Genomic DNA, 17,128 nt, shown 5'->3' on the forward strand with positions numbered 1-17,128 from the left:
AATAAAATTCATGCAACATTTTGAAATCTGCAGATGACAATTTATTGCTGTTAATGGAACTCTGTTGTGTTCTGGTGCATGCTTTGATAAAGAAACAGAAAGGAAAAACACAAGGAGAGAAATCAAAGATACAGACTGGATTATACCCTGTTTCTGCTTTTATTTATTTCATTAAATATTGATACTAATTAAATATGCAGTATATTTTTCACGGTGATCCTGAATTATTTTATATAAAAAGTGTACATAAAAATAATATCTCACAGAGCTAAAAAATTAGAAAGGTGTAATCTTCAGGGTAAATGCTGTTTTCACCATACATTTTCCATCTGAGCAAATGTAGGAACACCTCCTATATATACTCACAGCTCATTTTCTTTGTCTCCACTTCTTATGGCTGTGTAGAAGGGATGCAAAAGCAGGTGCCTGCACTTGGGGCAGGGAGGACAGCTCTACCTGCTTCCCTCTGTCTCGCATACATGAAGCAATTTCTATGGGGACAGGTGAGGGTGGAGGTAGCAGTGATAAAAGCAGCTGCTCTCTATAGCAGGTTTCCTCACTGATGGGAGACACTTCCTCAGAAGGCAGTGCTTTCTCCTCCTGCAGCAGCTTTTTGGTTGAAAAGCTTTTGTAGAGCATCCTAGCATGACAGAGTTGCAGGGACAGATATAGACAACGTCTCCAAAAGGAGGAAAGTTGCTGGTTTTTATATATGTCCCTATAAAACCAAGGCTAGCATCAGTCAAAATTAGGAGGGCTTTTAAAGTTGATTTGCTAGCCAGAAGGCTTTGCCTTGCCACAAAATACGTGTGGATGGCTCCGAGAAACACACAGGCAAGCATTTTTGCTGGTCTGTTAAGTAGTTGCTCAGCTGTCACCCTCCGGGCATTGGGGAGTGTAGCTGAAGTCGTTCTTGGTAAACAAGAGCAACTGTCGTGATATGAATGTCTACCTTCCTGTGTGGAGCTTGGTTTAAAATTATTAGGCAGAGGCTACTTTAACATTTCCTTCCTCTGTGCCAGCAAATAAATAGGTCAAACACAATTACTCATACAGAAAATCCTTAGTTTAAGAGTGGGGAGAAGAAGGAGGAAGCTTGGAAGCTGTCTTAAAAGCCGTAGAATTTGCCCTTAAAAGCCAAATTCAAATTGGCCTTTGAATTTATTATAATCTTTTTCGATTAGGAGGCAGGTGGAATTGCAGCAATTTGTAAAATGGCAGCTAAGTAGGAAATTGAAATGATGCCTTATGGTACAGGCAGATAAAATGTTGAATACATGCCTAAGTGAAATGCCTAATAGCTGTAATGGGATCAAGTTTGTTTTATGGAACTAATAGTTCTTCAAAACCAAACTTAAATTGTATGTGAAGATTGATTGCTTTTCAGCTTCAAGAAAAAAATTGTAATTTTCTCACCATAAAAAAATTTGCATTTCAGCACATTAAAACTATAAGAAGCTTTTGAGCCCAGGAAGTCAAACAGGAGTTAAGCATTCAGAAATCTTTCTCAAGCAAATAGAAGTTGGAAGGACTCCCTTAAAGTAGGGATTGGGCCAGAACTTACCAAACACCAGGCTTAAAGAAGGGAGTCTTGCTCTCACCCACCCTTCTCAGCCTGTCCTACTCGCCTGTAGTCCTCATGCTTACATATGTGTCAGTGCAAAACAAACATGCAGATGAGATGCTCATGTGAGGGTGGAAAGCTACCTAATCGTGCCTACTTACCCTATAGGGTAACACTGTTTATGTGTTACCCACTGGGGTATTAAATTTTAAATAATTAACTGTAATAAAACCAAAGTGACACAGGGATCCTGAACCTGAGCCGCTGCTGCCTTTGTCCCCTCACCAACCTCTATCAGACATTCACGCTTCAAAGGATGTCGTGTTGCCAATTTCATTAATGTCACATCATCCCTCGGGGGTCACGGCCAAACAGTAAATACTGCTGTAGGGTAAAGAATGCTTCTCTGGGGGAAAAAGGAACTTCCTGTTGCCAGTTCTAATGACTCTGTTGTGAGTGTTAACACTGTGTGATTTCCGTAGGGCACTTGCTACTAGAAACTCAGAAGCGTGCCTATGTCATCTGATACAATGTAGGTTTAAAGCCTTTCAGCTTGCAAAGAAAACTCAAAACTTTGAGGTCTCTTTATTTTCTAATTTTGAAAATACTTTTTTTTTATGTTAACCTTTTTTATGGTAGTTAGATGCAAAGCTACCAACTCAGTTGAAAATGCTTGAAGTGTTTAAAGGCAGAAATCTCGGTGTCTTTCTCTGACCAAGACTACTGATGCTGAGGGAACAATATAAGGTTTGTCTGTCATCCACAAGCAGGTTTTCATATGTTAATAGCAGTTTAAAATGTAAAAACATTCTAAGGTCACATTTGACTTGAAAATTTTTGCCTTTTAATTGGAAACTATAGGAAAAAAAAAAGAAAAAAAGGAGAGAAGCAATACTAACAAGCTACATCTGTTTGCTGTTAAAACAGAAGACTAACTATTATGTTGCAGATAATACAGGGAGAGGTTATAGTTAAAAGGTAAAGGTAAGATTTCACTGAAGAGAGGCAGAGAGACTTCCCTACATATGTTCAATTTTGAAAGAAGTATTGATTTCAATCCTAAATTTTCTCCAAAAAATCTGCTGTACCATGGACTATAAGGAGATAAAGAACAAAAAAGGCTTCTGGCACATTCTGATAAGAAAACTGAGACACAGGAATCATTCTTTGAAAACTGCACAAAACTAGTGGCAGAAGTGTGTTACCCTGAGTGTCTGACACCCACATACAGCCTGCCTGCTGAAAGGCATCTTTGATTACATATTCTTCCAAACTCCATATCTTGATTTATGTAAGGAAACTGTGTTCTAGGTTTGGGGTTTTATTCTTTCTTTTCCTCAGCCATCCCATACCTTCATATACAAGCACCTTTCCAGCTGCTGCTTTTCTTACCCTATGTCACCTTTGTGGTATTCCAAAACGGCTCCACTGGTGAGGCAGGAGTCCATCTTAAGCAAAATTGCCAAGCTGCTCATATATGATAACACTTCAAATGGTCTACTGGCCAGCTACCTTTCTGTAGGGACATTCTCCCTTGACTCATAAAGGAAGTACCTTTTTTAAGTGAAAGGGGAGGTTGACTAAAGAGTCAGGAGCAATTGTGGGGTGTTTTTCTATTGCAGTTGATGACTGTGATTACTGGTCAAAGGTAACGGATCTTAGGCTGATTATTGCTTTTGTAGACTATATATTAAAGTTACGAGTATATTGCTTGTAACTTACTATTAAGGGAGATACTATTAATGGAGATCAGACTGGCACACTTTGTAAACCTTTGTTTTCATTGACCAGTGCTTAGATTGCATGGTCTTTAATGATGACTTTCAGTGATCCTAAATATGGCAGGATATAGAGAAATTGGCTCTTTAAATTCAGGAGTTGGAGAAACAGTGAGCAACATAAAGCAGGGGAAGTACAACCAGCCTGCACAGAGATCTGAAGTTCCTGCAGTCTGGAATTGAGGAGTTCATAGCTGAAATGTGCAGGAGAAACCTGCTGGACATCACTATGATAAGAATTTTGCTTCTGTCTGCAAGTGGCTTTCTGTGTGGCCTTTTAGATACATTTGTGTGGCCTTATAGATACATTTGCTCACATAAATGAGTTGTGTGCAACATCCCTAGTTTTCGAAGCACAGTTTGTAGCTCAAATGATAGCTTTGTAGTTCCCTGAATCATGACTCCCCCATGTCTTCTTATTTGGCATGAAAACTGTTAAAAACAGTTAGATGACTGCCTCCTGAGGCCAGCCATTGGAGTCCCTCAGTGTCTGGACATCCTTTGGCTACCAGCAAGTACTTCTGATTGCCTCACACCCCACCCATTCATACAATTCTTGGTCTTGTTCCCTTTGGCCTCAGTTACAGCCACCTGCAGTACTGCCGTTATCTGCAGGTGTTTTGTACTATTTAGACTACCAGAAATGAGTATGCTGGAATTGCCAAAATAGTTGCCTTAAGCAAGTAAAGCCTCCTGATATGAGCAATCATTGTTTGTCCTTCCAAACCCACAGCTAAACTGCTTCAGTCCAGGTGTTCTAAATTCCTGGCATCAGTTACAGGAGCAGCCTCCCTTTTGGCTTTGATAAATGCCTTGCATGGCTGTTGCAAACACTTGTTTTGCCCATTGCCTTAATTGCATTACTGCTTTCCAGTCCGCCAATGGCTCAGTCCTTGGCCAACCTGCTCTCCCATGCTGTTGAAACCCTGCAGATGTGTCACTGCCCTAGCTGTGATATTTTGGAAATGCAACGTCGTTGACTCCTATTTCTTGAACCTGAGACTGGTTTCTTTCTTAGTTTTGTGACAACCCTTAAAGCTTTATCCAGGACTGCCACATGCTTATTGGGTTTTCCACGAAAAGGCAAAATTGTTCTGCTTGCTTCTTTAAAACATCTCTCTGTTACGATGTTTGCAAGAAAGCCCAAGCAGTACTGCTGCTTACCCTGCTGTCTTCTTTCTGGGAACATCCTGGTCTGTCTAGTTCTCTGCCTCAGCATCACAAGCATTCCCAGCAAGCCTACACACTGTGTTTTTGTTCTACTCTGTATGTTATCCAGGATGCTGCTATCTGGCTGGTAACTGTCTCCTGTGTGTACAGTACTATAAGTAGCAGGAGAAGCGAGTCATGCAAGTCATGGCTTCTGCAGGAGTTCTCAGTGATGCTCTTTATTTGACTAAGCCTTTTTCCTTTTGCATCTCCCATCTCTTATTTTATACCCTCTCAGAACAGTCTCTTCCCTCTTCAAGCTGTGAACCTTATGCATGCTGCTGCTTCTCTTCATGCCCTGCATTTCCTTCCTTCCAGGCTCTGACCTTCTCAGTACTAATCAGGCAAGTTGGTGATGGTCATGTTCTACCAACTGGCTGGTTGGCCTAGAGGCATTTGTAGAGAGATGCTTGAATGTGCAATAAACATGTTGCCTGCTTCTCCTTTTGCTTTTCTGCTATCTTTTTTTCACCTTTTTCTTAAAATCATGCTGAGTCTATATTCTGCTACATAAACTGTTCCCAATTCCAAGCAGTTTTCTTTAGTTGCTTAGAAAGCATTACGTTTTGTTTTCAGACCATGAAATGCAGCAATGTTAACCTCATAAGCTCAGCCAATAAATTAAAAAAAAAAGTGTCCTAATTAATTAGCTTGTTAACCATGATTAAATAGCCATATGGTTCATCTTGCTTAGCTTCACTTGCTCTCCTCCCTTACTTAGGTCTTTTGGATCAGGAGTTCTTCACTCATGCAAATCCCAGTTCTTTTTGTGTTGTGGCCTTTTGTTTTCCTGCCTGTATGACTCTTGTTTATATTGACAGCAACAGAGAGGATCTTCTTACTTACAGAAAGCAGTATGACAATAGTTTCTTCTGCACAGTCAAGTGTGGATATGTCTGTATATTGTTTAACTGGTAGCAAAAGAGATGACGCTCACTAGTGCTAGAGATAGGAATAAAGGTCAAGAGCTGTTGGACTTGAGATAAATGTTTAGTGAGTTAAACAGTACTTAGCAGTAGAAAGGCTTGAAATAAGATGATGATAACTGAATCATTGCTAGATGTTGATAATCATATTGTCACTGCAGGGAAGGCAGAATGAAACAGGGATTAAGGAGGGGGTGGAAATACCGTGAATGCTGAATGACACTGCATAAGGGAAGGAGAGAAAGGAAGCATTTTGGGTTTATATCTTTGAGGCAGGCAAATTTACTAGTAGAGACTGGATAAGAAACCATGCCACCCTTCCTGCTGGGCCTTTAAAAAGTTTTTAGCTATGGTTGCTGGGGAGAGACAAGACCAAGAGTTTTTCACTTTTTGGTCTCCTTTAACAAATTCCTTGTGTTATGCCATTGCCCTTGGCAACTGGTGAAAGTAAGGGGAAGAGTCACATATTCCTGTGAGAGGAGAAAGCAAACTTCATTGCTAAAGGCCTGTTTTAAAAATATAATTCCTTGGAGACTACTCTGGCATCTTGGAAACTGAGCCTTCATGTTTATCCATGAAATAAGTATGTGGGGACAGAAGTGTTTTAAGTGCCTGCCAACTCTGGTGATGAACTTCTGCCCCAACTGGGAGTAAAAGGGTTGACCTTAAAATTTACTTGCCAGAGCTAAACTTTTTCATTTGAATTTTGGAAGAGGTTTTGTGTTTCTGTTCTGTAATATCAGTAACTTGGAGGCAGTGGCTTTCAACCTCATTTGATTTGTAAACCCCAGCTGTTTTTCAGTGGTTTTGCAGACCCCGTTAGTAATCTCAAATGCACATTGCTGTATAGCATATTTTAATTATTTTTTTTTACTGAGTTCATGGATGCCTTTAAACTGATCTGTGTTTCTTGGAGAAGGAAGAGAAGGTGCCAACCACAGTTTGAAATGCTTTGCCTTAGGAGGCTTCTTCTGGAAGTGACAGTTTATTTCCAAACAAACTCAAAAAAAAAGGGCATTATTTTATAATGCTTATATATATATATTATATATATATAATGCTTATAATAAAAGGATTATTTTATGTTTTGGGTGTTTGTGTTTGCTTTTTTGGGGATTTTGTTTGTTTGTTTGTTTTTGGTTTTTTTCCCAAGTTGATGAAACCAATCTTTTTTCGATTCAAAAATATGAGTGTCTATCCATGTGTCCCATTTCCCTACCACTTCAGGTTCCCCCACCAAAAAAAAATTAGAGAACTTGATTTGAATGTATTTAAAAATTCTACATGCTTTCATCATAAGGCAAAGTTTTTATATTTTTTTTCCTCTGCAATCACAAAGGCTGTTAAAATGATACAGTGGAGTCACAGGATTACTTGAATCTAAGAGCTAAAATTTCAGAATAACAATCATTAGAGCCATGCCAACACAATTTTCAGCAGCCAGTGTTGTGATTGCTTGAATGAGATTTCAATCAATAAACCAGAGGTGAAAGGTGCTGCTGCTCATCCTGTTTGAAAATTCCCTTTTCTTTATTTGCCATTCAATGCAGCAGCTAGGATGTCTTCAAAACACATGAAGGTTAAGTGTCAAAACAACAGGCACATCTCTTCTGCACATATAGCTGAAACCGTGGTTCCGTGAATGAATCCTTAAGTGCACGTTGCCATTGAAATAGCATTCATTTGGATTTGGACTTGAATGGTCAGAAAAGGGCTTTCCACCCTTTACTGCCCATGAGGAGCCTGGCAGACGTATCTGGCAAAGCTTAGATAAATTTAATTTTGACACAAGTGGTTCTCCTCTGGTCACTTTGTCAGGCATAGAACTTTCAATGACTGAGACAGTAAAATCTGTTAGTGTACTGGGATGAGCTAGCTAATTATCAGTAGACACAAATGATTTTTTAAAAAATGTGATTATCTGTAGTTTAAGCTGTCCTATCAGTTGTGATGGATCTGCCATTAATTTCTACCTTTTTCCCCCCCTTTTCTTGCCAACGTTAAGTGGCTAAAAGCCAAGGTAAGAAGTGTTATTTCTCCTTTGACCCACAGTGCCTCACGTGACTGATAGTAGAGGCTGCAGAGCCATTAAAACTGAAAACTAGCGCTCTCTTACACTCTCCTCTGCTTTTCATAGGATATTTAGATTAAACGTGCTATACTTTTTTTTATTTACAGCATTTAGCGTGTGTCAATATATCTGTGATACATTGACATCTGCATTTATACATAGATACATTAATTTCTCTAACACATATAGTGCTTTGCTCTGAATTCAGTAGATGCCTTGATCCCTTCACTTACATTTTTTGCAGGAGACTTCCCAGACAACCTGAATGACTCTGCTAGTCAAATGGCAGGGCAAATTGAGAAATTCTAGGCCATGCTGGCTGTATTGTACTGTCAGTGTTAAAGTTTGATTTAAATTATTAACACCTGAATAGGTATGAATACAAATGTGGCTTCCCTTTAAAGAAAAAAAATTATATAAGAGATTTGTGCATGAACCTGTCAATTGCCTATCTTTCTGATGACTGTTGCAAATTGATAGCAAAAATAATATTAAGCTGGTATTTAGACTCTTTGTATTTACTGGTTTCTGTCTTGTGTGTAGCTGAAAACTTGCTGTTTGACAGCTGTCTGGGAATTCTCACTTCATATTCTTACACTTAAAAAGAAAAAAAAAAGCTGTCAGTAATAGAGCTGCTCTGTTACAAAAATAAAATCATGTTTTCCCTTATTTCAGCATGGAAATAACCAGCCTGCAAGAACTGGCACCTTGTCAAGAACAAATCCGCCTACACAAAAACCACCAAGTCCTCCCATGTCAGGCCGGGGAACTCTGGGGTAAGAATGGACTGCTTGGTCCTGACTGTGTAACAGAAACTCTTAATTGTGCCAGTGTTGGTGCTTCTTAAATTCATAGGTAGATGACAATTCTGATTGCCTTTAGCAAAAAAAGTCACAATTACCTTTTCTGTATAAACTCCTTCAGCTGCATCGACTCTTATTTTCCTGATGACCTTTCAAAAGATTTGAAAGATTTATTATAGATATGGGTAAATGAGGAGTCTCTTGTTTTTGGGGAGAAATCTTTAGTGACACAAAAGAATCTCTTAGGTTTTAACTTCAGTGGGGGAAAGACCTCACTGGTAAAGTTTTTATCTACTCATTTCTCAGTATTAGATGAACTATGAAATGGATGTTGGTGCTGTATTTGTTGCATTATCTAAGCACAACTTGTGGCATTGTGATTACAGTGGCAACATTGATTCTTGCAGGCTTGTGCATTTTTAGTTTTATGTTCAAATGAGGAAGGATTTTGCTGTTCCCAAGTCCCACTGTGAGCAGAGTTCCCTGCATCTATTTTGCTGCTGTGGACCTGCAGGGAGTGAAATCTGCTTATCTTGGTGTGCCAGCAAGTAGTTGTTGCTAGAGACCAAAACATTAATACTTAAGAAGCTCAGTGCACGTGCCATATGGTTTTGTCCGTCCAACTGTGTAACAGCTTCCAAAAGGCATCCTAAACGACCTTCTACCTATTTGTCATACTCAGCCTTTCCTTTATGCTGTGGAGGACTGAGGCATTGTAAAGCTGGCTGGCTGGCATGGTTGTGTTAGCTCCAGGTATGTTGTCTGGGAGGGGCAGGAAGCTGGAAAAATGAAGAATAATGAGACAGAACAGAATGGGGATCAGAAGCAATGATCAAGGAAAATTGGAAGCAGCAACTGCTTTTGTTGAAGACTTAGTGATTTTTTTTAATCCCGATTCGATACTTTGATGGTACTGTTTGTTGCGTATTCCACAGAGAAATTACCCTAGAGGTTTCCTCAGCATGTTTTGTGAAAATTCCCATTGCTCAAGGGCATGAAATCAGTATTCCAATTGTGTCTCTTATCCCAGTTGAGAAGGAGTTGTTTATCAGCCCTGGGAACCTGGGTAGCTCTTTCATGTCCTCTTGGATGCTTGCTAGTGAAACAGCAGCATTGATGTACTGGTGAGCTGTCTCTCTAATGCTCCCCCTGAACAAACCAGAGCTTTTTGGTTGCCTTAGCTGATGCCTGATAAGGATTAATCAGCTGAATGTCATTTCCAGATGAGCTTGACAAGAGGCAGCAGTTGGCTGAGGGGGAGGAATTATGTGGGCTTGTAAGAGAGATTTCTATCTGCCCTTCTTGTTCAGGAAGTACAGTTCTTGTCTTGAGCAGCCGTGTTCTGCCAAAGCATGAAATATCATAGGCATGACTTACCCTAATTTATGCAGAAAAAATCTCTAGAAACCGCAGGGATACTACTCTTCTCCCTTTGATCCAGAAGGCAGAGATAAGCGTGTAAATCAGAATGAGTGTAGTGTGTAACACAGGTCTTTAAGTACGTGCTGCCTGTTGTGCAGCTCATCCCTCCAAGGCAGGACTATCCAAAGGAGTATGGTGGGGAGGGAGTCCTGCACACAAATTGCATGGAGTGAAAAGGGAAAGGACTGAAGCAAGCAGGGGGTCTTTTGAAGGGAGAGACTGGGGAAAACCTTGGATGCTCAAGTTTTAAGTACCATGTAAGAAGAAGTGAATTGGTGGAGCTGGATGGTGGAAGTAGTTGAAGTTGTTCCTTGAGGGTCCTGGAGCAGAGCAAGGCCTTGGACTCCCTGTAGCTTTCCCTTTTGGAAAGAGTTATCAGGTCACACTGAAACATAGGGGACAGTGAGGTGGGGGAGCTCTGGGGAGTGTCAGGAAAGAGTGCTTTCATCCCCTGGAAGGCTGAAAAAAGCAAAGGGAAGGATTGGATTTGAGTGATGGAAACAAACTGGTGGCTTTGGTGCTTAGGGGTTTGAGTTCTTCAGTGAAGCTGAGAAGGACAAAGGAGAAGGTGAGGCATTGCTGAACCTGAGGATGCAGTGGGGTTTTGCTTTTGACAATACATTATATAGGCAAAATAGTTAGTACTGCAGAGCTGAACAGTAGTTGCTATTGCTAGTGCATTTCAAGGTACAGTACTTTAAAACAATACTTTCAAAGGTTATTTCTGTTGGAAGCACATTGTCTTCCTTGCTTTTATTTTTATTTGGTAGTCTTTAGATCTCTCTTACAACTGGAATACAAAATTTCTTTTTCTGCAACTGATCTCTTTTGGCTGATCTATAGCTGGTGGCAGCTTGCATATTAAAATCATCTAGAGTTCTTTATATAGGCAAACTAATTTACAAACACCACAGTAGATGAAACAATTACAGTATTTCCACTTTTTTCTTTGAGAGGTTTTAATAATAAATTGTTACATTTTAAGTTTAGTAGTGTTGCATTTCATAGTGTGAAAAGGAAGTCAATAAGTTTCTTGAAACACCAGGAAGCTGTATAACTTACCAACTCAGTTATAACCAGTAATCGAACAAATGATTAAATGCCAGTAGTTAAGTGTTTTTGGTTTTGCTTTGCTGATGCACTGCCAAATTCCATGTTTTGCAGGGAATCTCTTAGTTACTGGTGAGAACCAAAGTGTTCTGCTATTCAGTACAATCAACACACTGTTCTTAAGGCAATAAGGAGTCTGGAAAATAGATCTTCAAAGATCTGTGTTATATTTCTGACTCAGTGCAGTCTGGTAGGTGACTTTAGAAGTCTCTGGGCTTTGCTTCCTTGGGCTGCAAAATGAAGGCAATGAAGCTCATCTCTGAGGCACTTTCAGATCTGCTAATGTGAGATGAGATTGCTTGATTACTGTGTGAAACAGTGCTCCTAGGAAAAGCACTGGTGATTGCAAATGTCACTTGTTCTGTGCATCTTGATTCAGCCTTACTCCTGTTGTAATGAGATGAATACTTTTAGCCAAGAATATCTCTGGAAAGCATTTGGAAGGAAAGGAAGAGGAAATTGTTGACAGTGAAAGTTTATTGTGTGCAGTGTACTGACAGGTAACCCCAGAACATTATGTGGATGTAGCTATTGTATGTTATGTAGTTCAAGGAATGTATTTTGGGTGGTATATTTAGTTTAGGCTTTTTTGACCAGTTTATGTGCTATAGGCCAACTTGCATGCATCTGTCTATGTAAGGCTACTTTAGACAGCTGACTGTGACCTGTCTACCCGGCCCAGTGGAATTTCTTTAATATACTGTAATGTGGGTCACTGTCCAGTGATCTCTCATGAAAACTTAAGAAAATAAGTGGCTTTACTACCTCCTTTATTTATCCTTTTGATCTTCTGATCCTTTATCTTTCTGTCTTCAAATCTGTTTTTCCTTTACCAGACGAAATACTCCTTACAAAACCCTGGAGCCAGTCAAACCGCCAACAGTCCCCAATGATTACATGACCAGTCCTGCCAGGCTGGGCAGTCAGCACAGTCCAGGAAGAACGGCTTCCTTGAACCAGAGACCACGAACACACAGGTAGAGGGTTTTCTCACAGTAACTCTTTCTTGCCTGGCAAGCTGATGCTTAGTAAAGTCTCGGAAAAACTTTAAAGCTCTGTGCCTGTTGGCTTTTTGTTGAAAGGCAAAAGGGTGAGTTATTCTGCCACTGCATCAACAGAACTTCACCGCATTGTTGACTTCCATAATACAAAGTGTCTTCATATGACATGCCCTGAGTATACCTTTTTTAAAATGTAATTTTTTTCTTGAATTGCAAGGCTACATCTCTCTCTGAGCCTCTTGACTGAGTTCAGTTTTTTAAAATTTGATTTTTATCGTAGACCTCAAACTGCAGGGGAAAAAGAGACAGAAGAATTGAATTTAGTTAGGAGTAAAAGGTTAGCTTACGTTTTAGAGAGCTTCTTTCTTAATATTTTTTCTTTTTTTCCTTTTAAACTTCCAGCAGGCAGTTAAACATGGTAGGTCACTAATAGGGACTGGAGAATATTTTGGGCACAGTTGATGATGAAATACTGTCAGAATTAAATAAATTCTAAATGTCGCTGCATCGAAGATCTTGTTAGCTGGCTACTGTGAATGCTTCTTACTCTTGTCTCACAAGATCTTCTCTTATGTAGACTGCAGTTAGAAATTCAGCTGCAACCATGGTTACAAGATCAAGATCTTCAGTAGACGGAACACTAATTTTGAAGGAATTATCTTGCCTTACATTTCAGATTACTGATTTTCTTTTTTTAACAGTGTTATTTTCTTAAGATATATTTGAATGACTTGCACTTGACTGTTGACTGATTTATAGCTCTCCAGGAATGCTAAATAAACTGTAGTATCACAGAGTACTCTTTAATTAACATGGATGTGTGAAAGTGATGTTTTGGCTTCAAAACATCTTGTCTCCTTGGTTTCCTTTACATTATCAATTTAATCTATGGAAATTCAAGACTTGAACTAAGTGGTCTTAGATAAGAATAAGGATAGATTCTGTCTGAATTTTGATTATTTTTCAGCTCCCTCAAGGAAAATAACTTTTATGGCCTCCAAAGGCATGTGTAGAAATGTTGTCCAGTAGTTCACCATAAGTATGTTCTGCATTGCTGGCCTCTGGCTTATATATCTTATAATATTAGTTAGACAAAATGTGAGCTGGCCATACTGTTATGTTCAGACTGTCTTAGAAACAAACTTCTCATACACAAAAAGTATGTACATGGGTAGGGGAGAGGGTTAAATGTACTGAAAATGATGCGCACCATACTCCACACCCCATCCCAAATGGTTTATCCTGTCTGTTCTCAGTTAGAAACTTACCAATCTAGACTTCTGTTCTGAGTAGAGGAAATGTTCCTTCAGCTGACAGCATAAATAATCTTAAATAATTATTTTGAGTTTAGGCATGAACTCTTTCAGCCCCAGCATACTACTTTCAGTTATTACAAGGCCCCTGAACTACTCCTGCAGTTGTTACTCCGTTGCCTAGAACTTGTATGGTTGATTACCTTTTTATTTTTTGAAACATTTAATGACACATTTTATTCATAGTGATGTTTATCAGCTTAGCTAATTCCATTTATTAGTAGTGTAATGTTTCCAGACTTGGTCAGCTGCATGCAATTGTAGGTAAAGACAGAGGCATTTTATAGGGGATTTTTCAACAGTCTGTAATTGAGTTAGGCTAGCAGGGCTCACACAAAAAGTGTGACTGTTGATAAGCTTTGGTAGGAGATGCTGTGCTGATGCTTGTGCCTTTCTTTTGCAGCGGTAGTAGTGGGGGAAGTGGCAGTCGAGAGAACAGTGGAAGCAGCAGTATTGGCATTCCCATTGCCGTGCCTACCCCTTCCCCACCAACCATTGGGCCAGGTATGTGGGACTCTTCCCATGGTAACTTAAGGCTGCTTGTTACTTGCTTGTGTTTGCAGAGGGATTTTGACTGAATGCGATGTGGTAGAATCTGTCCTGAAGCACAGTCTGCTCAAGAAATCTCTTATGAGTGCTGAGGGACATCTAAAGTTTTAGTTCTTTACCGAAAGTACTTGCAGAATAATCACTTACAGAATAGCGTGTGGCTGAAACACCTTTGTTGGCCCATGTTTTTACAAGACAGTCGAGGGGTGTGGGGGGAGTGGAAGACAAGTGTATCCTTTTAAAACTTATGTGTATTTTTAAATGCCTGTCTACAATTTGGCATTTCTGGATGCCCTGATAAGCAGCAGCAGCTATGCACGTATTTAATGGGAAACGTTGTCTTCTGAAATACCCTTCTGAGTTTGCTATCTGCAGTTAAAGAGAACTGTGCAGGATCTCTCAGCATTGAAAGCATACTCCCTTGTCTTTAAGAATGATGAATGGTGAGAATGGGTAGGATCCTTCTTTATTATAAGATGGCAGGATTATTATCTTGGTAATAAACCAACTCAGTCACTTGTTTACTGTGTATGTCCAGATGCTAATTTGCACAAGAAAATAGTGGAGTTTTGGTGTAATCCAGTTTTGTTATTGCAGAGATTTCTCTGTTGCTCAGAGGACAAGTCTTCAGTTCCTTATACACATGTAGGCTTTCCTTCCCAGGTGTTTCTGATCCTGCAGTGGTACAAATAGGTGCGAAATCTTACTATCATCAGGCATCCCATTAAAATCAGTGGGAATAAAGATTGGCAGGTGCAGGACCCAGGGTGTGATCAGGGCCTGAGTTTGTATCAGTTAACTGAAGTTGAATTTTCCTATTTGTTTGGGAAGCCTATCAAGTGCCACTGCTTGTTTTCTCTTTTTTTTTTCTTTTTTTTTAAAAATATGGCCTAATTGGGAATATAAACTATTTTACTAGCACACATTTCTGTTCCTCCTGGAGCCCCGCCAGCACCACCACTGCCACCACCTCTCCCGATGGGCAGTCTGATAGGTGAGACTTGTCAGCGCTGAAGTGATTGCAGTCATGCTGCATAATCAATAATCAGTTTTTCCTAATGGACTTAGTGAGGGTGATTTTTCTTTTGTGGTGGGACCTACATGATTTTAATATAAAAATCAGCTCCGGGATTTTTTTGTTTGTTTGTTTTTAAACAAATCTAATCTCCACTAATTTCCTGTGGTTAAAGCCTCTAAAGCTAAATGCACAAGGTATGGGGGAAAGGCTGCTAGTTGCTTGAAATTTATTCCCAATAAAGCTAAGATCCAGTTAATCTGATCTATAAGATCACAGAATCAGCTGGTATTTGGCTGTGTCCCTGCTGCTGCTGGTTTACCCCAGCACTTAGCTGGAACTAAGCCACTACAGTTGCACTCTGGCTTAAAAATGGTAACTTATGTGTAGGGTGATGTGTGAATCCTACCCTGTGGGTGTAAGGGGACTGGAAAGCACAAGTGTCTGCCAGTGGCTTGAGTTTGATTCTGTAATGCTGCAGGCAGGTGTCAAACTGGAAGACTTGAGGATATAAACTAACAGTTCTTGAAAAATTGCTTCAAACATTACATATAGCAATTAGGGTGGGATCTAAAAGTAGTACTTTTCAAAACAGACAGGAAAAAATACTCCACCCTTTCCTGTCACAGGCTGATGACAAAATTGATTGAGTTATGAAATTAGCTTTGGAGGCCTTGACCCACGTAACCTTTTGCACTTTCCCATACTGAAATCTTAAGTGAAAGTGACTTTGGATAGCATTACAGGACTGCAAACTTCTGATCACTTGCACTTTGTGTGTGTGTGTGCATTTTTTAATATATTTATATCATACCTGTTATAAAAGCACAGAACATTTTATTGCAAAACAGTTTTTGCATTTAGGAATTGCATTGACTCACATGACCACAAATGTGTGAGAGAAATTAGTTTCAGGGTGCAATTCTTCTATCAGTCAGAGGTTAATCCAAAAGAGACCTTTCGTTCTGTTAACCTTGAAGTTTATGCAGCAAGCATGTGGAAGGTAAATATGGGTATTTATCCTGAAGAATGAGTGACATACCTTTCTGTCAGCTGGCATTGGTGATTCTGATTTGTTAGTGCAAATTCCATCAATATAAAAGCACAACTAGCAAATATGATTGATAAATGTGCCAAGTGTCTGAAGCTCATGACCTTTATTTTACTGTTTCGTTAGTGTCGTATATTAGATTGAAGACAAAGTCAGGTTCACGATGAAAAACATTTGTTTTGAGCAGAATGTGGAGTTTTTTCTTTGTGCATTTTAATAAAGGGTATGGTGTAATTGAGATACACTGAAGAGTTGGAAGCTGATTCAATTTTCCAGTTCAATCCAGTCTCTCAAAGTAGTTCTCAGCATTTCTCAATGCCCTTTATGTGATTGTTGGTTTATGTCCTGTGTGGTTTTTCTTATTATTGGTTGTAACAGGAATGTTTGTTTTTCTGTTAATCTCCTGTTACTGACCTTAAATTATTGGAGAACTGTAATCAAATATTTCCCATGTTCTGGACTTTTTCTATTTTCTGCATTCTATCACGAGAAATGTTCCGCTTAAGTCTTTTCCTTGGTTCCTCTGGCTAATGCTTTTCAGCTGCTCCTGGTTCAGCTCCTGGTTCCCAGTATGGCACAATGACCAGGCAAATCTCGCGACACAACTCTACCACTTCTTCAGCATCTTCTGGTGGATACAGACGGAATCCTTCTGTGACTGCCCCATTTTCTGCTCAACCTCATGTTAATGGCGGGCCTCTTTATTCTCAAAATTCAAGTAAGCTGCTGAGCTCTGAAATCACAAACTGTTTTGAGCAAAATTATTGTAAAAGCATGCATGGCATTTTAATTAATTTATGAAAAGCATCAATGAGATTACTGCTTTCTTTCCCAAAATAGAAGGAAAAACAAACAAGAAAAACCATATTGAAGCTGTACAGTAATTGCAGTATACGCAATTATACTGTTTTCTCTTCTAACTTGTTTGCTGTTACTCATGACAAGAAATTATTATGATTGCCTGTCTAATTATAGGCACATTATACTTGGCATTTCAGGTGTGCTTGGAGAACACAAACTAAAACCAGTGTTTTTTGCAGGAGACCTAATATGGCCGTAGTAGTACAGTCCCCCCAGTCATGGGCTAGGGGCAAGAGTACTGTCAGAGCACAATGCTCATGTTCCTGTTACACAGTTCCTCCCTGACTCTGTCTCTTTCCTAAATCCTTTCATGATTCCAAGTTTCTCCTATGTTCTTTGTTTTAAGCTTGACTTAAAGAGCTCAGTCTTTCTCTCTTTTACTTGATGACTCCTCTGTGCTTTCACACTAGGAGGAGTATAGGAGGAAATGAATGAGGGAAGGGATGGATGCTGTG

The 17,128-nt window shown here is 39.5% G+C and overlaps 1 protein-coding gene across 11 annotated transcripts in view; it reads left to right on the top strand.

Moving 5' to 3' along the window:
- Window positions 1–17,128, top strand: part of ABI1 (abl interactor 1) — a 77,521-nt gene that overhangs the window by 51,231 nt on the left and 9,162 nt on the right. For 2 of the 11 annotated variants that reach the window (XM_027889748.1, XM_027889741.1), the window contains exons 4-9: window positions 7,483–7,497; window positions 8,224–8,324; window positions 11,720–11,860; window positions 13,601–13,701; window positions 14,666–14,740; window positions 16,354–16,530. In XM_027889748.1, coding sequence (XP_027745549.1) covers window positions 7,483–7,497; window positions 8,224–8,324; window positions 11,720–11,860; window positions 13,601–13,701; window positions 14,666–14,740; window positions 16,354–16,530 — 610 coding nt within the window. The remainder of the gene's footprint in view (window positions 1–7,482; window positions 7,498–8,223; window positions 8,325–11,719; window positions 11,861–13,600; window positions 13,702–14,665; window positions 14,741–16,353; window positions 16,531–17,128) is intronic. The other 9 variants (XM_027889749.1, XM_027889739.1, XM_027889744.1 and 6 more) reach the window with 6 other exon arrangements.

The sequence above is a fragment of the Empidonax traillii genome, unplaced genomic scaffold, assembly GCF_003031625.1.
Source record: "Empidonax traillii isolate 1590-97213 ecotype Southwest subspecies unplaced genomic scaffold, ASM303162v1 scaffold271:size677799, whole genome shotgun sequence".
NCBI lineage: Eukaryota > Metazoa > Chordata > Aves > Passeriformes > Tyrannidae > Empidonax > Empidonax traillii.